This window comes from Trichosurus vulpecula, chromosome 3, assembly GCF_011100635.1.
Source record: "Trichosurus vulpecula isolate mTriVul1 chromosome 3, mTriVul1.pri, whole genome shotgun sequence".
In the NCBI taxonomy this organism is placed as follows: Eukaryota; Metazoa; Chordata; class Mammalia; order Diprotodontia; family Phalangeridae; genus Trichosurus; species Trichosurus vulpecula.
Window position 1 is genome coordinate 174,785,525 of NC_050575.1, and position 22,682 is coordinate 174,808,206.

General features: G+C 44.7%; 2 protein-coding genes across 2 annotated transcripts in view; both read left to right on the forward strand.

Moving 5' to 3' along the window:
* The first annotated feature begins 330 nt into the window (after positions 1-330).
* Positions 331-19,002, forward strand: CCDC183 (coiled-coil domain containing 183). Its single transcript, XM_036751297.1, has 14 exons — positions 331-400; positions 1,306-1,427; positions 2,952-3,029; positions 3,559-3,726; positions 4,328-4,432; positions 10,258-10,380; positions 10,879-11,001; positions 11,196-11,250; positions 13,015-13,115; positions 14,901-15,061; positions 16,198-16,363; positions 17,716-17,832; positions 17,942-18,038; positions 18,881-19,002. The coding sequence occupies exons 1-14, from the start codon at positions 331-333 to the stop codon at positions 19,000-19,002; spliced, it is 1,608 nt and encodes a 535-aa protein (XP_036607192.1).
* Positions 19,003-22,037: 3,035 nt separating this feature from the next.
* RABL6 (RAB, member RAS oncogene family like 6) overlaps positions 22,038-22,682 on the forward strand; it is an 84,624-nt gene continuing 83,979 nt past the window's right edge. Inside the window, exon 1 of the mRNA XM_036750192.1 lies at positions 22,038-22,646. Coding sequence (XP_036606087.1) covers positions 22,517-22,646 — 130 coding nt within the window. The 5' untranslated portion in view covers positions 22,038-22,516. The remainder of the gene's footprint in view (positions 22,647-22,682) is intronic.

Genomic DNA, 22,682 nt, shown 5'->3' on the forward strand with positions numbered 1-22,682 from the left:
TCAATATTGGGATGTTATAATTATTTAATTACCATAAGATTCATTTTACCTGGTCCAAGAATAAATGCCCAAGGGGCCCATTAGGCCACTCTTAGAAAACAGCTAGTTGAGTAATTGCAAGTCTAGGACTCCAGAATTCTATGAGAATTGAGAATCCTATACCATGTCACACAGAGCTCCACTGAGCTCACAATTAATGAGACAATCGGATCAGAGACACTACTTAGCCTATCGAGCAGAGAAGAGGACGGTGGGCAGGTAACACCAGAGCTTCAAGAGCTTCCTTTTGGGGAAGGAAAGAAGACTTGAGAGGGACCCAGGAGTGTCACCATGAGGGTCCAGGATCTAAATAACCTGAAGGATAAGATCCAGGAGCTAAAGACCATCATCAAGTTCCAGGGTAAGCTTCATACCCATTCATTTGGCCTTTGACCCTGGCATGATGGGTGAAGGGCTCTTGGGAACAGACAATCAGCAAGTCTAGACTACCTACTGTGTGCCCAGACCTGTGCTTGGCACTCTGTGGGTATACAAGTGGAAGAGAGAGTCTGGTCGTCAGGCTTATAGGGCTGACTCCAAAAAGACAACACAGATGAGTAGAAAATGATACAGAACAAGTCAATAACAAAGTTTGAAATATGACACTCATATGTTCTCTGGCAGTTCAGAAAGAGAAAGATCAAACTATGGGCTTGGAGGAGGTTCCAGGGAGGTCCTAAGACTTGAGTTGGGCCCCCAAATAGGAGATTTGAGCGACCAAATAGCAATCAGGGGACAGGTATAGTAGTAGAGAAGGAGAAGAGGGCAAAAGATGAAACTATCATGGGGAGCTGTCAGGAGCCATGGAACTCTAGAGAGTGTACTCCCAGTCTCTCCATCTCCCCACACCGTTTACACTCCCTCCCAACTAGAGCCATTCCTACCAGGTTGGGATCAGTAAGACTCTCTTAGGAATAAATGCTGTTTTGGACACATCCCTATGTTCTGTGAAGAGAGATCATGGCTAAGAGAAGCAGGAAACAATACAAACTGATACCTTATTTATTGATTTGGGAACAACTTTAAGAAGTCATTTCCCTCTCAATTGCTCCATTGGTCCATGTGGGTAATGAGGGTGTGGTAGGAAGACAGGTTAGGAGGTGTCCCCCAGGGCTTTACTCTCGGGGACCATCACTGGGATTGGCTAGATGAGGTCTCCCACAGAGTCTACCTTGGAGAAGGGTACCACTGGCAGTATTTTCTGACAACTACCCCCTCATGTCTTGACTCCTGTGCCCATCCATGTTGCCTCTGATTTACCCGCAGAAAAAGGCCGAGTTCTACAAAGCAAGTCCTTCGAGGAGAAGACAGTCCAGAACAAGGATGTCATTAACATCCTGCAGAACAACATCCGTCATTTCTACCAAGACTGGACAATTGCCAAAAGAGTACGGGACTTGATCTAAAGCCTCATTGATTAAGGAGCCCAGACCATAGTTCTTATGTAGAATACAGCCATTTAGGCTGGGACACACACACCACACATGCACATACACATACACACACACACACACACACATACATACACATATATTATCTAGATTCTCTAGGGCTTTACCCTAAGTCACCTTTCTCCCTTCTTCTGCTCTGGGTTTTTCTGGACAGAAGATCATTCCCTAAAAGGGAAGGAAGAAAAACTATTTCTCTAGATTCCCTCAGCACCATGACCCAAAGTCATTGTGGTCCCCATAGTAGCTAAGCTACTCCACCCCATCTCCACCTTTCATGGAAAAAGTTTGGCCCTACACTGAGGGTTGGGGTGGAGAGGCGAGGGAGGAGAAAAAGACAAGGAGCTGCCTTTGACATTTACTACTGTGGACAAGTTATTTATCCTCCTCATGTCTCCATTTCCTCAACTATAAAATTAATGAAGAGAAAAGGTTGGACTAGCTGACCTCTAAGGTCCCCTCCAGTTCTAGATTTATAACCTAGATCAATGATCCTAGGACTTCTCCAAAGAAACTTCTCCCAAATGGGGACAATTTGAGTTGCAGAATAGACTAATCAGAGTATGGGACAAGAGAACCATAACATGGAGAGACACATTGGTCATTATGTAGGGCAGGGTTCCACACTTCCCTAATCAGGAGAGTCCATAAACCAAGGAGGCTTCCATACATCATCCCAGCTCAGGATTTTAGGCAAGAGAACTGTGCTGGTTCCAGAAGAAATGTGTTCCTTGGTCTCAGGGGACTTGGAATCATAGAAATTTAGAGCTGAAAGGAACCTTAGAAGTAACTTATTCCAACTCCATCTTACAGAAAGGCTTTGATATGAAAAGAAAGACACTCCCTGCTCTTGGAGGGTACTGAGTCTTATGGGTCAATCAATCAAAAAACATATATTAAGCACCTACTATGTGCCAAGCACTGTGCTAAACCCCGGGGATACAAAGAAAGGTAAAAAAAATACCTGGCCTCAAAGAACTTGCAACCTAATGGGGAAAGACAATATGCAAACAAGTTATATACAGGATAAATTGGAAATAATTCAGAGAGAAGGCACTTGAATTAAAAAGGCATCCTATAAAAGGTAGGATTTTAGCAGCAATTTGAAGGAAGCCAGTGAAAGCAAGATTTGACAACTATTTTTATGTTTGGAGTAAGTGAGAGTCAAGAGTCTAGGATAATGCCCAAATTACAAACCTAAGAGACTAGGAGAATGATCATGCCTTTCACAGAAATAGGAAACATAAAATGGGGATAAGTATACCCACAATACCATCCTCACAGGGTAGCTGTGGGGAAAGGGCTTTGTAAACTTTAAAGCACTATATAAATATGTGCAATTATTAATTTTGCTGGGTGGGGGTTGTATTGGGGATTGAGACTGGAGCTTGGGTCATCAGGGTATATGGGGAGGAGCAACTGTGATTCTGGAACTGCTCAGCTAAATTTCACCCAACCCTACAGCATGATGAATGGACAATTGCCAGGGCCTGCCGAAAGAACTTACCTTTGAAGCTGGCTACCTGCCGAAGTACTGTGGAGGTAACAACTAAGGGAAGAGGCATAGCCAGGAATCATAGAAGGTGGAAATAGTATGTTCTACCCATCCCTCTCAAAGAATAGTCCAAGGGGCCTTTCTTTGGGGCTTAAGTGGAACAATTTCAAAAGAGATCTGAGTTCAAAAGCCACTGGGTTATGTCTGGGAACAAAAAGGCCCCCAAAAGCAGCCCACCTCAGACCAAAAGGAAATTGTGAAGTTGCTAACCTCCCTAGTCCCTGATAGAAGCTCTGAAGTCTTGCCATTGGCTTTTGGAGCTCAGAATTGAGGGTAGCGGGTGATGTCATTGGAGCAGAAACCCAAAAGGAAACCTTTTAGAGCTATGCTTTACAGAGCTGAAACACACAATCTTATTCCTATCCCATTACCCCATACAAGCCTCCATCCTTGCACCATCACTACTCTTGGGCCCCATCCCAGTGCCTCCACTCTATCTTACCCTGTATCCATTCCTATGTCCTCCTTCCTTCCTGTGCATCATGGCCTTGGCCCAGCTCTCTTATACCTTCACAGGTAGCCCGGGAAAAGCTGCGTAAGTATGTTTTTGACCGAGTGAACGTTCACAATGTGATGCTGCACCTCGTTCGGCAGCGGGGGGAGATGCTGGAAAACATGCAAATAGAGCTGGACAATCTGCTGGACCAGCAGAACAGTAGCAAAGAAGAGCTGCGGCAGTTGCAGGTGAGAGGGTAGCCCTGTAGAATGGGAAACTATGTTAGCACTTCCCCTCATCCCTAAAAAAATAACCAAAATCTGAATTCTGAGAGAGACCACTCAAGATCCCAGCCTCAGGCTTAGGACTAAAAGAGCCTTGCCTAGAGCTTGCTTTGCCCAGGGAACTAACACCATGAACCACACCCAAAGTAAGCCCAGAAAAGGAGAAAAATACCCCCTGTGTGGAGACAGATTACAGAGCATGAGTACAAACCCAAAGCTGGGGTCAAGGAGGCAAGAGGGGCAGAGAAAGCGGTGTTGGGAAGGAATTCCTCCCAACCCGCCATTTGGTAGCTTCCTTTTTTAACTAATTTTCTCACTGAGTGATAAGCTCTGTTGTTTCTAGCTGCTGAAGAACTCCAAGTGCTGTCAGCGACCTCTAAATTCAGCACCTTCTAAATTTTAACACCCAGGGGCAAACCTCTACCTGCCCTGCCCTAATTATGGCTCTGGTCTTGCCCCATTCGAGCACCTTCCTACCCCTGGGGACCCCTTTTGTGCTCCAGCAATTCCTACCAAATGCACGCACAAACACACATACTGCTCTCAACTTCCTGGTCTTGCCCAGATCATCCGTCAGTTAGAAAACAATATTGAAAAGACAATGATCAAGATCGACACTAGCCAGAACATCTATTCACTCTACGTTCGGCTGTTGGATTATCTGAAAAAAGTGAGTTCCATCCCTCCTTTTCCCACCTCCATTCCCCTCCATATTGCATTTTAAGCAGGTTAGTTTAGTCACACAAAGTCTCTTTAGTGGGGTGGGATGGGGGGCGGGGGTTGGGGCGGGGAGAGCAGGAAGCAATGGATTTATAAAAGACCTGGTTTCAAATCTCAACTACCTCTGTGGTCTTAGGCAGGGCATTTAACCTCTCTAGGTCTCAGTTTCCTCCTCAGTAAAATGAGAGAGTTGGACCAAATCATGTCTAAAGTGCCTTCCAATATTTCAGATTTGAATCCACCTATGATTTCCTTACTTTAGCCTCAACCACCCCTAATGACTGTTGCTAGCCCCTGGGGGATGGACCAATTCAAAGTGAAATGCTATCTATGACATAGTAGGATTACAGCATCCGACTGAGGGGATTCTCCTCTGCTAAAGGATCTCTAGCTCTGACTTCCATGCTGCCAACCAAAGGCCAAAATAGAGAAATTGCCTCCATTGAAAAAAAAAAGACTGAAAAATATGTAAATCCAGTAGTTTCTTCTCCGGCTTCTCCAATGCTCCCTCCTCTTTCAATCAATTAAAAAGCATTTATTAAGCACTCACTATGTACCAGACACTGTGCTAAGCACTTCAGGTACAAAGAGTTAAAAGCAGTCCCCTACACTCAAAGACCTCATCTCCTAATGAAGGAGACAATAGGTCAACAAGTAAGTACATGCAAGTTATATACAGAGCAGGAGGAAAGCCCCTTCAGAGAGGAAAGCACTAGGTGCTGGGGGGACCAGGAAAGGCCTCCGGTAGAAGGCAGGATTTGAGCTTTTTCCTACCACCCAGCATATACATATGATTCAGGTGCATAAGTCAATGAACATTTGTTAAGGACCTGGGACATAACAAATGTTCCTCTTTTAAGAGGATTTCAGAATATAAAATACATATAAAATGTAAAATGCATGCAATAGAGGTTCTCTCCCAACTTACAGAGGAAAGTTTCCCACTATTCAACCAGTTTAAAATAGAAATTTTGAAAAGCTTTCCATCCTAAGATTTTATTTCAGTACAGAATACAGAATTTCATTCCTGTGGATGATCATCTACCCCTACACTCTGTAAACCTCTTAAAGTCTTAGAAGGTAGTCTTCTTAAGTTGGCTGTGGCTTAAAAAAAAATTACCTTCTACTAATGAGACCACAGGAGCATAGATTTGGTGCTGGAAGAAACCATAGATGCTATCGAGTTCAGCTTCCTCATTTGACAGATGGAGAAATTGAGGCAGACCGAAATTAAGTGATTTACCCAGAGTCATATAGCTAGTAAATGTCTAGGAAGGAGTCAAAGTCAAGTTTTCTTGACAAGTCTGGCACTCTACTACACTACCTCTTTAGTCTGGTCACCCTATCACATACACAGTCCATTGTTAACCTCACACTAAGTGCATCTCTGGCTGAGTAGAATTTCCTAAATCTGGCCAAAGTAAAATTGCCTTCCGGAACATACAGTCAACTATGTGACATGATAAGGTCTTTCTTGAAAGTCAGGACTATCATGGATGTCAAAATATATTAGAGTTAAAATTGTTGAAACTGTCTGATGTTGGATTTTAAAAATGGAAAAATATACCTGTTGGACAGAAAAGGGCTATTAAAAATAGAAATAAAAATAAAAGGTTAGTATACTACAATGGTATAAGAATTGAGGAAATTATTCAATGAATGATATTGGAAAACTTGTTTTTTAACCTAGAGAAAAGTAAATTTAGGTCCATGCCCCATGCCACAAATAACAAAAAACCCCAAATGGATTAATGAGATAAATGTACAAAATAAATCATAAAAAAGTAGAAAAAGCAGAATAATGTCCTTATTCCAAATGTAGTAGAGATAAATCTCTGTCAGAGAAATGAGTCTTAATTCTATGCATCTTTAATTACACAATGGAAAGCAATTAAAGATTTAAAAAAACAGAATGGGAAAATATTCATATTCATATATTCATTGTGTGATCTCCACAATTTGTAGGGAATTGAGCTAAGTCCATAAGAAGGATACTCATATCACCAATGGACAGAAGGCCAAAAATTATGAACAGTCAATTCACAAAGGAAGAAACATAAACACTTGGAAAACTGTTCATCCTCACTAATGATTTGGGGTGGAGGGACCCTGAGTCCTGGAACTTCATCAGTATACAGGGAGATCTGTATTGTCTTGAGGAAACTCCCTCTACCCATGCTGATCTACAGCTGTCCTACAACTTAAGATTTTAAAGAGATGAGTTTCTTCAACGCTTTGAGAGGTTAAGTGATTACCCAGAGTCATACCATCACTATGTGTCAGTAGTTAACCTTGAACAACTCAGGCTGATCCTCTTAAGCCTGCTTTCTCTATCCATTATGCCATCTGCCTCTCCATTAATAATTAAGGAAATTCAAAGGAAAACAATGGATTTGCCACCTCATGCCCATTAAACATAAAAATTATTAAAAACCCAATGTTCCAACACCATCCACTTAATTCTCACATCTGTCCCCATTTAGATCAGAATCAGATCCAGGTGTAGACAGGGGCCACCAAGCCCACATGCAATCTTCCTATTTGTTCCCCTGATCCCATTCCTTCCTGTCTTCCCAAACAAAAGGAGCTCATCCTTTTGCTCATTTCTCCTCATCCTTCTCTTCATTCTTTATCTATTTTCTCCTTCCCCAGTGCCCACAAATATGCCCAAGTGTTCCCTACCATAAAAAAAACCTCTACTTAACCTTGTCATTCCCTTATGCATATGTATATGTGTATGTATATATATGTATATGTGTGTGTCTATGTATGTATATATGTATGTGTATATATAGAGAGAGGGCGGGGCACAGGGTGAGTTGAAGATGAAGGGAAGATATCTAAAAGAAATAAAATCAAATTAAGGGATGAAAGAGGAATATATTGAGAGAGGGAGAAAGGGAGAGATAGAATGGGGTAAATTATTTCGCATAAAAGTGGCAAGAAAAAGCAGTTCTGTAGGAAGAGAAGAGAAGGCAGGTGAGGGGGAATGAGTTAATCTTGTTCTCATCAGATTTGACCTGAGGAGGGAATACCATACATACTCAATTGGGTTACTTACCCCACAGGAAAGAAGGAGGAAGAAGATAAAAAAGGGGGGATGATAGAAGGGATGGCAGTTGGGGGAGGAGGTAATCAAAAACAAACACTTTTGAAAAGGGACAGGGTCAAGGGAGAAAATTGGATAAAGGGGGATACGTTAGGAAGGAGCAAAATATAGTTAGTCTTTCACAACATGAGTATTGTGGAAGGGTTATACATGTGGCCTATGTTGAATTGCTTGACTTCTTAGGGAGGGTGGGTGGGAAGGGAAGAGGGGAGAAAATTTGGAACTCAAAGTTTTAAAAACAGATGTTCAAAAACAAAAAAAAAGTTTTTGCATGCAACTAGAAAATAAGATGCACAGGCAATGGGGCATAGAAATTTATCTTGCCCTACAAGAAAGGATGGGTAAAGGGGATGGGAAGGGAGTGGGGTGACAGAAGGGAGGGCTGACTGGGGAACAGGGCAATAAGAATATATGCCATCTTGGAGTGGGGGGAGGGTAGAAATGGGGAGAAAATTTGTAATTCAAACTCTTGTGAAAATCAATGCTGAAAATTAAAGATATTAAATAAATTAAATTAAACCCCCCCAAAAAAAAACACACAAAAAAACCTTGTCATTCCTTCATACTATGGTCTCATCTCCTCTTTGAAAAATCCTAGAAAAAGTCATCTGCTTCTACTGTCTCCTCTTCCTCACTTCCCATTCACTACCCACCTCCTTGTAATATGACTTCTGAGAGGATCATTTTCCTGCAACTTCTCTCTCAAAGGATCTTTTAACTGCTAAATTTGATGGCCTTTTCTCAGTCTTCATCCTACTTGTCCTCTCTGTAGCTGTCAACTCTGACCACCCCTTCCTCTCCTCTCTCGGCTTCTGTGACACTGCTACCTCCTGGTTCTGCTCCTACCTGTAGATCATCTACAGAAGGTCCACAGACTTTCTCAGTCTCCCTTGCTGGATTACCATCTATGTCCCATTCACCCTACACTTGGGTCCACCTGAAGGCAATATCACGGGTCCTCTTCTTTCTACATACTCTTTCCCTTAAGTTACTTTTTGGGGATACTCATCTGCTATGGGTTCATAGGGTTATAGGATCAGAGATAGAAAACTAGAAAGGACCTCAGAGATCACCTAGTCCATCCTCCTACTTCATTTTTATAGATGAGAAAACTGAGGGCCAAGAAGGTCAAGTGAAAGCCCCTGAAGTCACACAATAAGGATTATGGGATTTTGGCTGAGGTCCAGTGTGTTTTCTACTGCACCACTGCTGCTTCCCAATATAAATGACCCCAATATAGATATATCTACTTGGAATCTCTGCTGACCTGGTCTCATACTGCTAACTACCTCCTTCAAGGAAAGATCTCCATCTAGGTGTCCCATCAACATCTTAAACTCGATGTATACAAAACAGAACCATCATCTTTCCCTCTCAGATTTCCCTCTTTCCATTATAGACACCACCATTCTTCCAGTCACCCAGTTTTTGCAATTTCATACTCAGTTTTCAGTGACATTTCTCCACCTTTTAATGCCTTCCCCCAGCCAATCCGTTCTCAAGTAATCAATACTTCTTATAGAACACTGCTCTCATGTCTGCCCTTCTTCTGTACACTCATTTGTCCATTCCCCTAGTTCAAATCTTCACAAGTCCTCTCCTGGGTATTTGTAGTAGCTTACTTCCAATTTCTCCCTTTCATAAGGCTCTGAAGGAATCTTTCTCAAGTACAAATCGAATCGTGTTGCTCCCTGTCTCAAAAATTTTGAGTGATTCCCTATTGTCTCTAGGATAAAATATAGCATTTAAAGATTCCCATACATTTCATATTACTCCCTTTCATGCACTCTACATTCCCACCAAACTGGACCACTAGCTATTCCCCAAACTCTGAATTCCATTTCCCATATCTCTTTGCACAGGCTCAGCCTCCCTACCCAGCATGCACTTCCTCTCACCAGTCCCTCAAGAGGCTTTTTCTTCATTCAGGTCCCAGATTAAGTGCTGCTGCTGCTGTTCAGTTGTGTCTGACTCTCTGGGACCCCATATAGGGGTTTTCTTGGAAAAGATACTGGAGTGACTTTGCCATTTCCTTCTCCAATATGCCCCCATTTTACAGATGAGGAACTGAGGCAAATAGGGGTTAAGTGACTTGCCCAGAGTCACATGATTTATAAGTGTCCGAGGCTGGATTTGAACTCAGATCTTCCTGACTCCAGTCCCGGTGCTCTATCCACTGTACCACCAAGCTGCCCTTTTAGCATTCCCCATTCCCTGCAATTGTAATTGCTATTTTCTGCCCCTCCTCAATTTACTTTCCATTTATTTATATGTTTAGATACTGTATCCCTGTAGTTTACGTATGTGTCTTAAGGGTAGGGCTTGCTTCATTTTATCTTTCTTTGGGAGCTGCAAACAAGTCAACACTACTATTGCTTCAAGAACAGTAGTGCTGATTGACTGCTCTGTCATTCCATTCTCCATTCCTGGGATTGTCACCTTTCTCCAATCTATATTATCTCCCCCTCTAGAACGCAAGCTTCGTGAAGGCTTGTCTGTATGTTTAGCAGAGTACCTAACACTTACTAAGTGCTTAATGCTTTATCTTTCATTCCTTCACTGTCCTCATATTCTCAGCTCCTAGTACAACGTATTACAGAATGATATATACAGATCCTTAATAAATGTTTGTTGCATAAAGAAATTCCCTGTGTCCCTGTCGCCAGGAGCTGGCATTCTACCCGCCACAGCTAGACAAGCTGCAGAGCATGGTGTTGCTATACCAGAAGGATCTTTCTGACATGACTGTAATGACCCATGAAGCCATAAAGATGACAGAAGAGGCCAAGGTCAGAAAACTGAAACCACTGCAGGGAAAAAGATGAGGGAGCCCCCAGGGTTAGCTCTAAGATTCTCCTTTTGGGACAACTTATTGGTTAAACAATCCAGGAGACTTGCTTCTCCCCACTTCCTACCTTAGAGGTTCAAAGAAGATATATGACCATTATATATACAACCATTAGCCTCATCTTCATGCCCCTCCTGACCACACATCCCCAATCTCATGTGGCCCCAGATTCCTTCTCAACTCACACCTCACTCTGAGGTCATAGCCTAGTCCTGGCTTCCTCAGCTTCCTCCTGCAAAGGCTGTTGCTTCCCAAGAGGTATCCGGGACCTCAGTTTTGTTCACTTCTGTGATCACACAGAGCCCTGACCCGCACAGTGAGTCAGCCTGAGTTAACTCTGGTGGGGCCTCCCAGGGGCAATGAGGCAGAGGTAAATCAGCTTGGCTAGAATTGGTTTCTGAATCACTCATCATTCCCCCTCCCCACCATTCCTTCCCAGGTGAACATGACAGAAATGGAGACAGCCTTCCTCGCAGAGCGCAGGGCCAGGGAACAAAAGCTCACACAGCAAAAGAAATTGATTGAAAAAATTCTTTCTACTGCCAGTGACAGGCACCGGAGGGTGAGTCCCTTGGAGGTAGGGAGTAAAGGGTCCAATTGGGTGAGTGTTTGGAAGAAAGATTTCCATGTTCCTGCCACATCAGGAAGAGGGGGTAAGGCTTCACATACTCTGCCCAAAGTTCCTCCTCTAAAGAGATGACCACCCGTGACTAATACAATCAATGTTTCTGTTTCCTTCCACCCCCACCTCCAAAGGGCAGGAGAGACTTGGAATTCTCCTCCACCTTGATGACAACAGAGCCACTAAAAGGTAAAAAAAAAAAAATTAAAAATGAATAGCTTCTTTGAGTCCTAGCATCCAGCCTGGTTTCCTGGGGAAGGTTTTCTCAGATAGTCCCATTCCAGGGCTACACTTTCAAGAATTCTTCAGGCCCCAGAAGGCCAATCATTAGACCCAATGAGCGAGTTTGTGTATGGACTCCCTGGACAATCCATCCTTCACCTAACCAACTCACATGGTATGAGTCCTGGGGTAGGAACCCAAGGGGACAGGGCCTCACAGAATGATAGGAAATACCTACTCCCCAGGCCCCACTCTTAGATGGATGGCCTGTTCACATCAGATATTGTCCATAGTGTGCTTTGCCAAAGCTCCAAACCTGTATAAATGTGAGCTATTACTAGTGTTATTATGGCCCAGATCACATGTTCTAGCTTTGTTTGTTCCCTCCACCTTGGGAACTGAAACTTGTCATGCAAACACACACATACAAACATATATACATGCATATAATATGTATATATAACATATGTATATTTACAAATATACATATGCATGTGTTTGTATATGTCATACAGAATCTAGTCAAGTTTTCTTTTCCCTGCTTCTAGTACTTGTGTTGGTGGTACTTGTTTGTGGGAAAGGGTACTGGGACCCAGAACAGAATACAACTGGTCACCTCGTGAACTCTCACACTAAACGCAAAGAGCTCTGCATATATCATCTCACTTGAACTTCGCAACTCTGTGACATAGGTGCTATTATTATCCCCAATTTACAAATAGAGGCTGAGTTGAGATTTGCACAATGTCAGAGGCAGAATTTGAAGTCAGGCCTCCCTCACTCCAAGTCCAACACTATCCACAACATTACCTGGCTGCCTACACAGCACCTGGTACTGCAGAATCCATCCTTAACTCACAGTGGATCTCACCTGACTCGTCTCAATTTTCTATCCATTACATTCCTCCATACACATCATGCTAGCTGCTGTCTTCTTGCCCCTCTCACTCACACCACTGTTCTCTGAACTGAATTATTTTAACCATAAAGGTTAGAAAAGCTTTCTTTTTTCACCACACCCGGGAATTAGTTTCTTCTTGCTGTCAGGATCAAGGATCCTAAATAAGCTGACGACTATAAGCAGCCCCCAAAGCCTTGGTGCACAGTTGAGCTGGCATCCCTACCCTCTGGCCTGGCCCATCCTATCACTTACTGGTCAGTGTGTGCATTCAAGCAGCTACAGTGGCACTGAAGGCCCTGGTGTCATATGGCTTTCACAGGGTATGACTAGGGGATGAGTCTCTTGAGTCCCCAAATACACACATTTGAATAGAACTCTAACTTCCCAGGGGCTTGTGTTAACATGGCTTTACCAGAAAGAAAGGTGAGGGAAAAAATAGAATTTAGTAGCTTCTTTTAAAAAAATGAAAAAGGTGAGGATGACCCCACAAGCCACTGAGTTAAAGTACTCCTCACACCTCACTCTGTCCCCACCTCTCCCCAGCCCCAAACCAGTGGCTCTTTCCTGAGTCTGAAGCAGCAATGTCAAGGGAAGGATTTGTAAGGGACAAGAGACTAGAGTTCATGTTGGAATTGTGTCATCTTCCAGAGCCCCATTTTTTTCACCTGTAAAATGAGGGTACTGGATTACATAATCCCTCAACGTCTCTTCCGACTCAAACACTTTATGAGACACAGAGACTCAGTAGGCAGGCACTCTGGAGGAGACTCAATACCTCCCTTGCCTTCCATCTCCACCCCTAGATGATGGCTTTATTCTGTTCCTTCCAGGAAAAAAGCAAGATGTGTCCAAGTCTGATATTGAGTACCAAGCAACAGTGACCCACATAGTGGACAAGGTTAAGACTGCTGTACAGTGCTCTCACCTTTGGGTAAGATCTGCTTCTCCTCTTTCCTTGGGGCCCTCAGGTGGCTGGAGTTAGGGAAGAGATGATCATAACTTCGTATAGACCAAGCTGAGGATGGAAAAGCTCTGTGGGCTAGCTTGAGTAAGGACAGAAAGCACACACACACACACACACACACACCATCACCACAGCCAGTAGGTGGCTCTCCTTGTCCTAGGAACCACACATGGAGCAGCAGTGTATTATAGAAGAAAGAACAGTGAACCAGAAGTCAGGAGACCTGGGTTTAAGGCCTAGCTGTGCCATTCACAAATTGTTGGACCTTGGCCATCACTTCCCCTTTCTGGCCCTCATTTTCCTCATATATAAGATAAGGGGACTGGATTAGATGATCCTTAAGGTCCCTTCCATCTGTAACATTCTATAATTCTGACACAATGCTGCATGGTCACAGCCCAGGGTTCAGCCTGAAGTAAACAACTTTGTGCCCAGGCCACGAGCAAGCTGGATGTCCAAAAAGAAACGCAGGCATGGGATAGCGTTAAGATGACTAACGGAGTCTTTTGACTCCCCTTCCATGGACTTAGTGTATTTCAGGGGGTGATGGGGAGTTCTGATGACCCTGAAAAGGGGCCCCATCTTGCCCAGCAAAATAAATAGTTAGGAATGTCTATGCCCAAGGCAAGTTACAGGAACTCTATATATGGGTACCTGTGCTGCTGGCTTCTAGTACTTCTGGGCTCCACACATGATTACAGAAGCAAATTGTAAGGAAAGTTTTACCTTTGGACCAGATGACCTCCAAGGCCCCTTCCAATTCTATGTCTATAAGCCTAAGAACCATTCCCTTCCCCCGCTTTCACCATCATCCTTCTCCCCCTTCCCCCGCCCCCATCCCCACACACATACCTTTTCTGGGAGGGAAAGAGCCGAGAGAAGAGTGGACCTCTGATTTCACTAGTTTGGGTCATGGTGTCAAATTCAAATAGAAATGGGACCAAATAAGGATTCTTGCAGGCCACAGATCGATTTAGAAACCCACAAGTTGACATTGTATATGTTGTATTGCAGTAGCTAGGTTGCACAGTAGACAGAGTGCCAGGCCTGATGTCAGGAAAAACCTGAGTTCTAATCCAGCCTCAGATACTAGCTATGTGACCCTGGGCAAATCACTAAATCCTGTTTGCCTCAGTTTCCTCAACTGTAAAATAAGCTAGAGAAGGACATGGAAAACTATTCTAATTCCTTTGCCAAGAAAATGCCAAAAGGGGTCACAAAGAGTCAGACATGACTGAACAACAACATTTTATCATATTTTTATATGTTCTGTTAACTATTTTCCAATTACATTTTAATCTGGTTTTCCAGCAGCATGGAGAATGGTATGGCCTGCAGGCCAGGTGTTTGACATCTCTGGTGAGGTGTCAGTTTCCTTTTGGTGAGAAAAGTGACCACTCTTCTGTAACTTAGAGTCTCAGAGAGGTGCCTGAGTCCATATGACTTGTCCAGGGGTTATACAGCCAGTAAGTGTCAGAAGAAGGAGTAAAAATCCAAATTTTCTAGCTCTAACTCTACACTTAGACTAAATTCATATCAGGCTGCCAGTTAACAACCAGCACTATTTATTGAAAACGTCAGTAATTGGCCAACTGAGAGAATATGGAGTTGTTCCAACAATGTCGAGGGAAGGGGTTATGAAGCTAGACTGTATTTGTGCTCCTTCCTGGTGTTCCTGTCCAACCTGTGCTGCCTCTTCCCTTGCCTGTACAGAGCTAGGCCTCCACTTTTCTCTCCTTGCATACCAAACAGGATATTGCCGGCAGATTCCTGGCCCAGAAACACACACAGGAAAACCTGTTGCAGCAGACCAAGGAATATGAACTGAAGCGGAAGGAGCTCGAGGCCCTCCTGCGGAAGTTGGACCTAGAACGGGCCCTGCTCAAGTTTCATCAGAGCCCAAGTGTGAACAGGTACAGAAGGGGTTGACCCTAGTGACTTTTTATTCCCCTAAGCCTGGTTCTTATTTAGGAGTGAGTTCTCACAGTTCTTTTAAGCCTAGGACTTTTTATTCCCCTAAGCCTGGTTCTTATTTAGGAGTGAGTTCTCACAGTTCTAGCATGCCCCTAGAAGCTTCTACTGTACCCATAGGAAGCATGAAAGGGCTGTGGGCTGAGTACAAGTTCCAGGTCAAGTCAGCAAGCATTTGCTAAGCACCTACTATGTGCCAGGCACAGAGGATAGGCACAAAACAGCCCCTGCTCTCAAGAAGTTCCACATAGAAGCCACTATGTACACGATGTATACAGAACAAAATGGAGATTATCAATAGAGGGAAGGTACTAGCATGAAGAGGAACCAAAAGGTGGGACTTCAGCTGAGACTTGAAGACAGAAGGCAGGGAGGAAGAGGGAGGGCAGTCCGGATACAGGGGACAGCCAATGAAAATGCTCAGAGGCAGGAAATGCAGTAGTGTCACTGGATCTCATAGTATGTAGAGAGGAGTCAGGTGTAGGAAGATTGGTAAGATAGGAAGGGACCGGTTGGGTTTTCTGGCGGAGGTGGTGGTGGGGGGGCGATTCTTTTGCTGTTCAGTCCTATCCGACTCTTTGTGACCCCTTTTGGGGTTTTCCGGGCAAAGATACTAGAGTGATTTGCTATGTCATTCTCCAGCTCATTTTACGAGGAGGAAACTGAGGCAAACAGGCTTAAGTGATTTGCCCAGGGTCACATGGCAAGTAAATGTCGGAGGCTAGATTTAAACTCAGGTCTTCCTGACTTCAGGTCTGGCAGCCTGTCCACTGTACCACCTAGCTGCCCTAGGTTATAAAGGTTTTAAAAGCCAAACAGAATTTTCTATTTGGTCCTGTAGATGAAAAAAAGCCAATAAAGTTTGTTGAATATGGGAGTGACATGATCAAATAAAATTAGAATCAACAGGACTTGGCAACTGATAAGATGTGGGAGAGAGAAGAGGGAAAGTGAAGAGTCAACGATGGCACTTAAGTTGGGGGTTTCAAGGACTAGGCTGTCTTTACTCTGGGCAGGAGCCATGCTGCCTGCCTCAGTACGCATTCCCCTGCTTCTTCCTGGGCTCTGGGACCCACAGATATAAGAAGCTAGAGGAGAAAATGAAGGAGATGCTAGAAGAGGAGAATGAAAGACTCCAGCTGGAAAACCACAACATGATGAAGAGTGAACAACTGCTTCTCAATATCCAGCTGGGCATTGACAATCTGTTCATTCGACTGATAGGCGTCACATTGCCCTCAGAGGTACCACTGCTCTGGCCAAAACTCAGCCCAACTCTCTTCACTCTCCCTCAGGAACACAAGACATGCTCCTCTCAGCTTGACAAATCTAGGGAGAGCCAGTTTGGGGGAGGCCATGGTCATTCTCCCTGAAGTGACTTTATAGATTAGAAAACCTTTCAGTTCCCTAATTATCTGCTGAGTCTCTATAATTAAGTTATCTTGATATATTGGGGAAAGGTGCTGGATTTGGAATTTAAAAAAAAAGGTCAGATTGGAATCCTGGCTTTGTCACCTGTGTGAGCTTGGGCTTCAGTTTCTTCATTTGTTAAAAAAAAAAATGTACAAGGTCAACAGAACCTATTTATACTAGCAGTCCAACCACCAGGATACTCTTGGAGAATGTTTCATATGTTCATTCTATAGTGGGTGAAGCAGGACAGCCTGTAATTTGTCATAAAATGGTCTGTTTCAAGGGGGCAGAGGGTGGTGGAACAAGGCATAATGGATACAGAGCTGGCCACAAAAAAAAAAAAAAGCCAAGAAGCCCTGGGTCCAAGGCTTCCTCTGACACATGCCAGCTGTGTGGTTCTCAACAAGCCACTTTAATGCTCCTAGGCAACTCTCTAGAAAAATAAATTGTCATAAAGATGCTGACCTGTATCGGTAGAAAAAGTTCTTCCTTGGGAGCTTTCTACATTGATAAAATCACAGGTCTAGTCATTAGAAACTGGGGGGTGGGGGTGGGGAATGAGCACTGGCCCTGTAATCAGGAGGACTTGAGTTCAAATCTGGCCTCAGGCACTTACTAGCTGTGTGACCCTTGGCAAGTCACTTAACCTCAATTGCCTCCCCTCCCCCCCAAAAATGGAGTTTCTAAGGTGAGGGTGGGAGTCAAGAAATACCCCAGATCTAGTTCTGGTGAATAGCCAGGACTCCTCTCATCCCTGCCATGATTTTATAGCTTTCAGTTATATTCCTCTTCAGTTTTTATCTTCTTATTACCTAATCTAATCTTTTGAATCAAGCCTCATCTAGCCATCCCTCCCTCTCCAAGAATCCTTTTATGTACTGTTTTCTGAAGCTTCTCCAGTTCAGTTTTGTCTTCCTTGATAGCTCCCCTACTTCTGATGCTGTCAAGGGTTCAGTTCCCCCAAAACCTCTCCCCCAAACCCTACCTAGGTCCTAGTTTTTCTGAGGCAGTGGTACCTACCACCTTTTACCTTGTCCCTCCCCAGAGGAGTATAAAAAGGTACTAAGACATGACCCATCACCCAACACTTCCTCCAGTGTGAAATTTTGACCCTGGGGAAGCTCCCGCAGAAAGGAGATAAAGGAGGAAGTTGAGAAGAAAAGAGACATTTCTTTGTCTTCAGAAAGGAATCCCTGGTCCTGCTGATAGCAAAGATGCCTACAGTAAACTACAATACTGTGAGAGGAAGCTACTGTATCTGATAGAAAGAACCAAGAAATACGAGGAGATATTCGAAGAGGTAAATGAGGGAGGGCAGAGGCAGAAAGTTCTTATATGTACCACCTTTCCCAGCCCTTTCCTCCAGCTCCTTTCCCCTGGGTCCATCTTATGAGACCTCTGCTTTTCAGTACTCCCAGAAAGTGAGAGACTTCCTAGAAGAAACTACTCTAAGTGAGACACATAACGTGAAGGTTACTTTCGAAGATGTTGATGATGATGGGAGAGGTGAGTTACCATGGCGTAGGTGATAAATCTGGGGAAAAAACCCATTCAGCCTAATGTCTGAGGCTGGTGATCCTGCCTTTGGCAAATCCACCCTCCCCCTCCCCCAACCCCACAGACAAACTTTAAGCAACAGGGATAAGAGGCAGGAATTAGAAGTAAGACCTAGTTTTTAACTTGGGGAGAATTCAGTAGCTGAGGTTTGTAGTTGTCCCAGATGGGACTGGGGGAAGTCTGTAGAGTACTAGACACCCCATATAATTCTTCAGCTTAACATTCCCAGATATTCAGAGCTGCATTCCCAAAGAGGAGGGGCTGGAAGTACATGGGACAAGATGGAATTGGATTGGCACATTGTCCATCAGCTTTGCCCACACATAATGGTGATCTGTGTTCTGAGAACCTGGCCCACCTCTTCTTAGTCTCTGAATTATCAGAAATGAGCCTTTCTGCCACATCTCCACTCCAACCACACACCCTTCAGCTGATTAAGAAATAACAATTTACACTTGTAGAACATAAGGAAAAGGACTGGAACATGTGCTACAGGTTATCTCAAAGGGTTTATGTAAATAACATGCAGTATGGGTTTAGTTATAAGGTATTTCCTCCTTGATTTTCTATTTAACTGTGGATAAAGGTAGGCTGAAGGTCCTGGTGGGTAGGAAAGGGAGATGGGATATAGTGAATTTTGGGGGTTCCTGGTAAGTCACTCCCCCAGAATGACAATGGTTGCCAAATCCAGTGACTCTTCACCGTGGGAAGGTAACACTCCACTGATGGCCTCCTACTCAGTGGGGCCCAGGAGCTCCTCCATTCTCCTCTTGCCTTATACTTTTTTCCAGAATCCTTCCAGTTTCCTGATGTGGAACATAGCTATGTCCCTTCCCGGGATGAGATCAAGAAGCAAAGTGAAAATCTGATTGACACTAAACTCAGAAATGCCAAGAAACAAAAGAAGAAATAATGGTTCCTCCTTTAGTCTTGATCCTTTCCTTAACCCCACAAGGCCCTACATGTCAAACTTTCCAGCTCACAATGGACTGCCTACTTCCATGGTCAGTTTATTACACAAATAAAATTTTTTTCCAGAACTGAATATAGCACAAGCCATTCCTGTCCATGCAGCGGCACCTGGGTAGGGAAAGATGGGACTTGAATGGGGATTATCATCATAGGAGAGTGAGGGTATCAACCCCTATTCCCTGCTGTCAGCTCCACTTAACAGGAAGGGAGAGTTGAAGGCAGCACAGGAAAGCAAAAAGAGAGTTGGATGTGGGAACTGGGACACCTGGGATGTCTTTCTGGCTCTGCCACTAACTCATCTGTCATCAGCCTGTCAAATATTATCTGCCTGGCGATGTGCTATATACTAGGGACACAAAAAAAGGCAAAAGGTAGTCCTTGCCCTTGAGCTCACAGTCTAATGGATGCATGCAAACAACTAGGTACAGACAAGGCATACAGAGGATAAATTGGAGATAATCAACAGAGAGAAGGGTATGAAGAAAAAACTGGTTGTAGAAGGTGGGATTTTAGCTGAGACTTAAAGGAAGCCAAGGCCACCAGGAAGTGGAGGTAAGAAGGGAGACATTTCAGGCATGGGAGGCACCCTGCAAAAATGCCCAGTCAGGAAATGGAGCATCATAGGCAAACAAAAGAAAGAAAGCCAGTATCAATGGATCATGGAGAACATAGAGGGGAATAAGGGATAAGAAGACTAGGAAGATAGGAAACAGACACGTCATAAAGGGCTTCAGAAGCCAAGCACAGATTTGGAGTTTTTTCAAAATTTCTATTTGATAGGGAGCCACTGAATTTATTGAGTGGAGTGAGTGAGGGTGGGGGAGGGGTTAACATGGCCAGACCTGTGCTTTGGGATGATCACTTTGACAGCTGAGTAGAGGATAGACTGGAGTGGGGAGAGACTTGAGGTAGTGAGTCCCATTGGAAGGCTATTGTAGCCTAGGAGCAATATGATAGGAGCTTTCACCAAGGGAGTGGCAGTGTCAGAGGAGAGGACCAGGCATGCTGGGGAGCTATGACAGGTAGAATCAACAGAGTTGACAGCTAATTGGATTGAGAGGTGGGGGAAGTTTTGAGAGTGACCTTGGAGAAGTCTCTCTGGGTCTTTATAGTTTCCTCCTCTATTATATATGGGGGTCGCATTACATGAATTACATGTTGCAGTAAGAAAGCATTGAGATTAGACTGCCTGGGTTCAACTCGCTACTCTGCCACTTCTTATCAGGGACTTTCAGTAATCATTTTAATGACTACCTCGTTACCTTACTCCTTAATTCAGGAAAATCTAAATGGATAAAGAATGCATATTGCCAGATGATACCATCCATTTGTAGTGGGGACCAAAACAAGTCCTTCCCCATAGGTATAAGGCCTCCCCGGGCAAAGAGAAAGAGGCTTGTAAAATCAATGGGTAGCATTTAAGTGACTTGGGATCCCATAGCTAAGCAAATGTCTGAGGCAGCATCTGACCTCAGGTCTTCCTAACTCCAAGGGCAGTACATTATATACTGTGCCAGCTAGCTGCCTGTCTCTGTGAACTCAAATTTGTCTTTTTTGAGCCCTTTATAAACAAAGCTGCTCTATTTTTTTTTTTTTTTGAAGCCATGTTAGTCCGAGTGGGAAGGAAAGCTGATGGCCAAACCTGGGAAAATGCTAGATACTGAAGTTCTCAGGTTCCACTGGCACAAACCAGATAAGTGAAGTTCCCCAAAGTGTGCCTTCATGTGAGGTGGGGGCCTCTGATACAACAAAAGGGCATCTGGAGTCAGATGACTTGGGTTTGAATCCTGGCTCTACCACTTACTCCCTACTTTGGGCAAATCACTTAAATTTTCTGAACCTTTTTCCTTATCTCAACTTCTCAGGGTCCTTCCAGTTCTAATTCTAAATCTAGAATTACTCATAGGTTTAAGATTTAGAGATCATCTCCTTCTGTCTCTCTAAATCTATAAACCTATGAGATCATTTAATTCAAATACCCTCTTCCTCTCCCTCTCCCATTTCATAGATGAGCAAACTAAAGTCCAAAGAGCTTAAATGATTTGACTATGGTTATGCTGTTAGTGAGTGAGTGTGAGAGCTAGCATTTGAAACCAGGTCATCTTGGTTCTAAATCCAACACTCTTCCACTGTACCATGCTGTCTCTTGTCACAGACAGCCTGCTTAATTCATCCTTCCAGAACTATACATTGAACAGACAATAACCTGGGACCACAACTGAATACAAGGGAGTAGCTGGATGGTCCTCAGGAGAGTATTCAATGCTTTTAAAAATCCTAAACTGGTCACAACCATTTAAGGCCATCTTATTAATACTCTCATTCTCCAGAGGCAAATACAGCAACTCTATATAATTGCAAATCATGAGACAACATGGTCTCCTGGTACATCGTAACCCGGATCTGAGAGACGAGGTCTTGGGGGTGCAGAGTACAGCCTGTTGTAGTGTAAAACATGCTAGATCTTCAGTCAAAGACTCGCCTGGCTTTAAATCCTGTGTATCTGCCATTATTACCTTCCTGGGGGAGGGGGACAGGGAGAGACACCCCCTCCCAACTGCTCCCCCTGCCCCCAGCCCTTGGGCAAGTCATTTTACATCTCTGCCTCAGTTTCCTCGCCCGTAAATTGGGAATAATAAAATGAACTACCTCCCAGGGTTGTTACAAGGATCAAATGAGATGTGTTTGTAAAGCCCTTTGCAAGCCTTAATACCTAGCTGTCATTGTCATCATCATCAAGATGGAGTGAGGGATGTCTGAAGGTGAGTGAGGTATCTGGAGAAGTGGGGGTCTCTGGGAATAATGTGTGGGGGGGGGAGGGGACTCAACAGGATAATTCAGATTTCCATTCTGCCCTTGCCCCTTCTCTCCGCCCCACCCCACCCCACCCCCGCCAGCTTCGTAAGGTGGGGGACTCTGTTTCTCCCCGCACTGGCTCCGCCCACATTGCCGTGTCCCATATGGGCCCCCGTAGCCGAGGCGAAGCCCCGCGAGGTTCTCCTCTGGCCTCCCTCCTCCCCCTCTGCCCGAGCTAGTCCAAGATGGCGACGCAGGCGAGCTGTTGGCAGCGGTGCCGAAGGCCGCGGAAGCTGTGCCACGTCCTGTGAGGACCCCTGGAGACCCGGCCTGAAGCCAGGGAGGAAGCCGAGGCGGGGGCTAGCCCGCGACGATCTCGAGCCGAGCTGCGGAGAACTAGAGGCCGACAGACCACCCTGCTTCCTCCGCCCCCGGCCTTAAGAAGGGAGCCAGCTGGGGCTCTGCCCAGGGGGAGGGGGACGGGGAGAGGCCACCCCCCAACTGCCCCCCAGACTCGCCCTCCGTCTCCCTTCCCCGGGCATGGTCCCGCTCGCGCCAGCCCGGATCTCGCCCCTCCCTGACTGAGGACGCCGGGGAGCCCTCTGATTCCTCCGGGACCGCTGCAGGGAGGGAGGCGCGGAGCTGGGGAGCGGAGGAAGATGTTTTCCGCTCTCAAAAAGCTGGTGGGGTCGGACCAGGCTCCGGGCCGGGACAAGAACATCCCCGCGGGGCTGCAGTCCATGAACCAGGCGCTGCAGAGGAGGTTCGCCAAAGGGGTGCAGTACAACAGTAAGTGAGGCCGGGGGAAGGGTTGCCCCCTGGCTC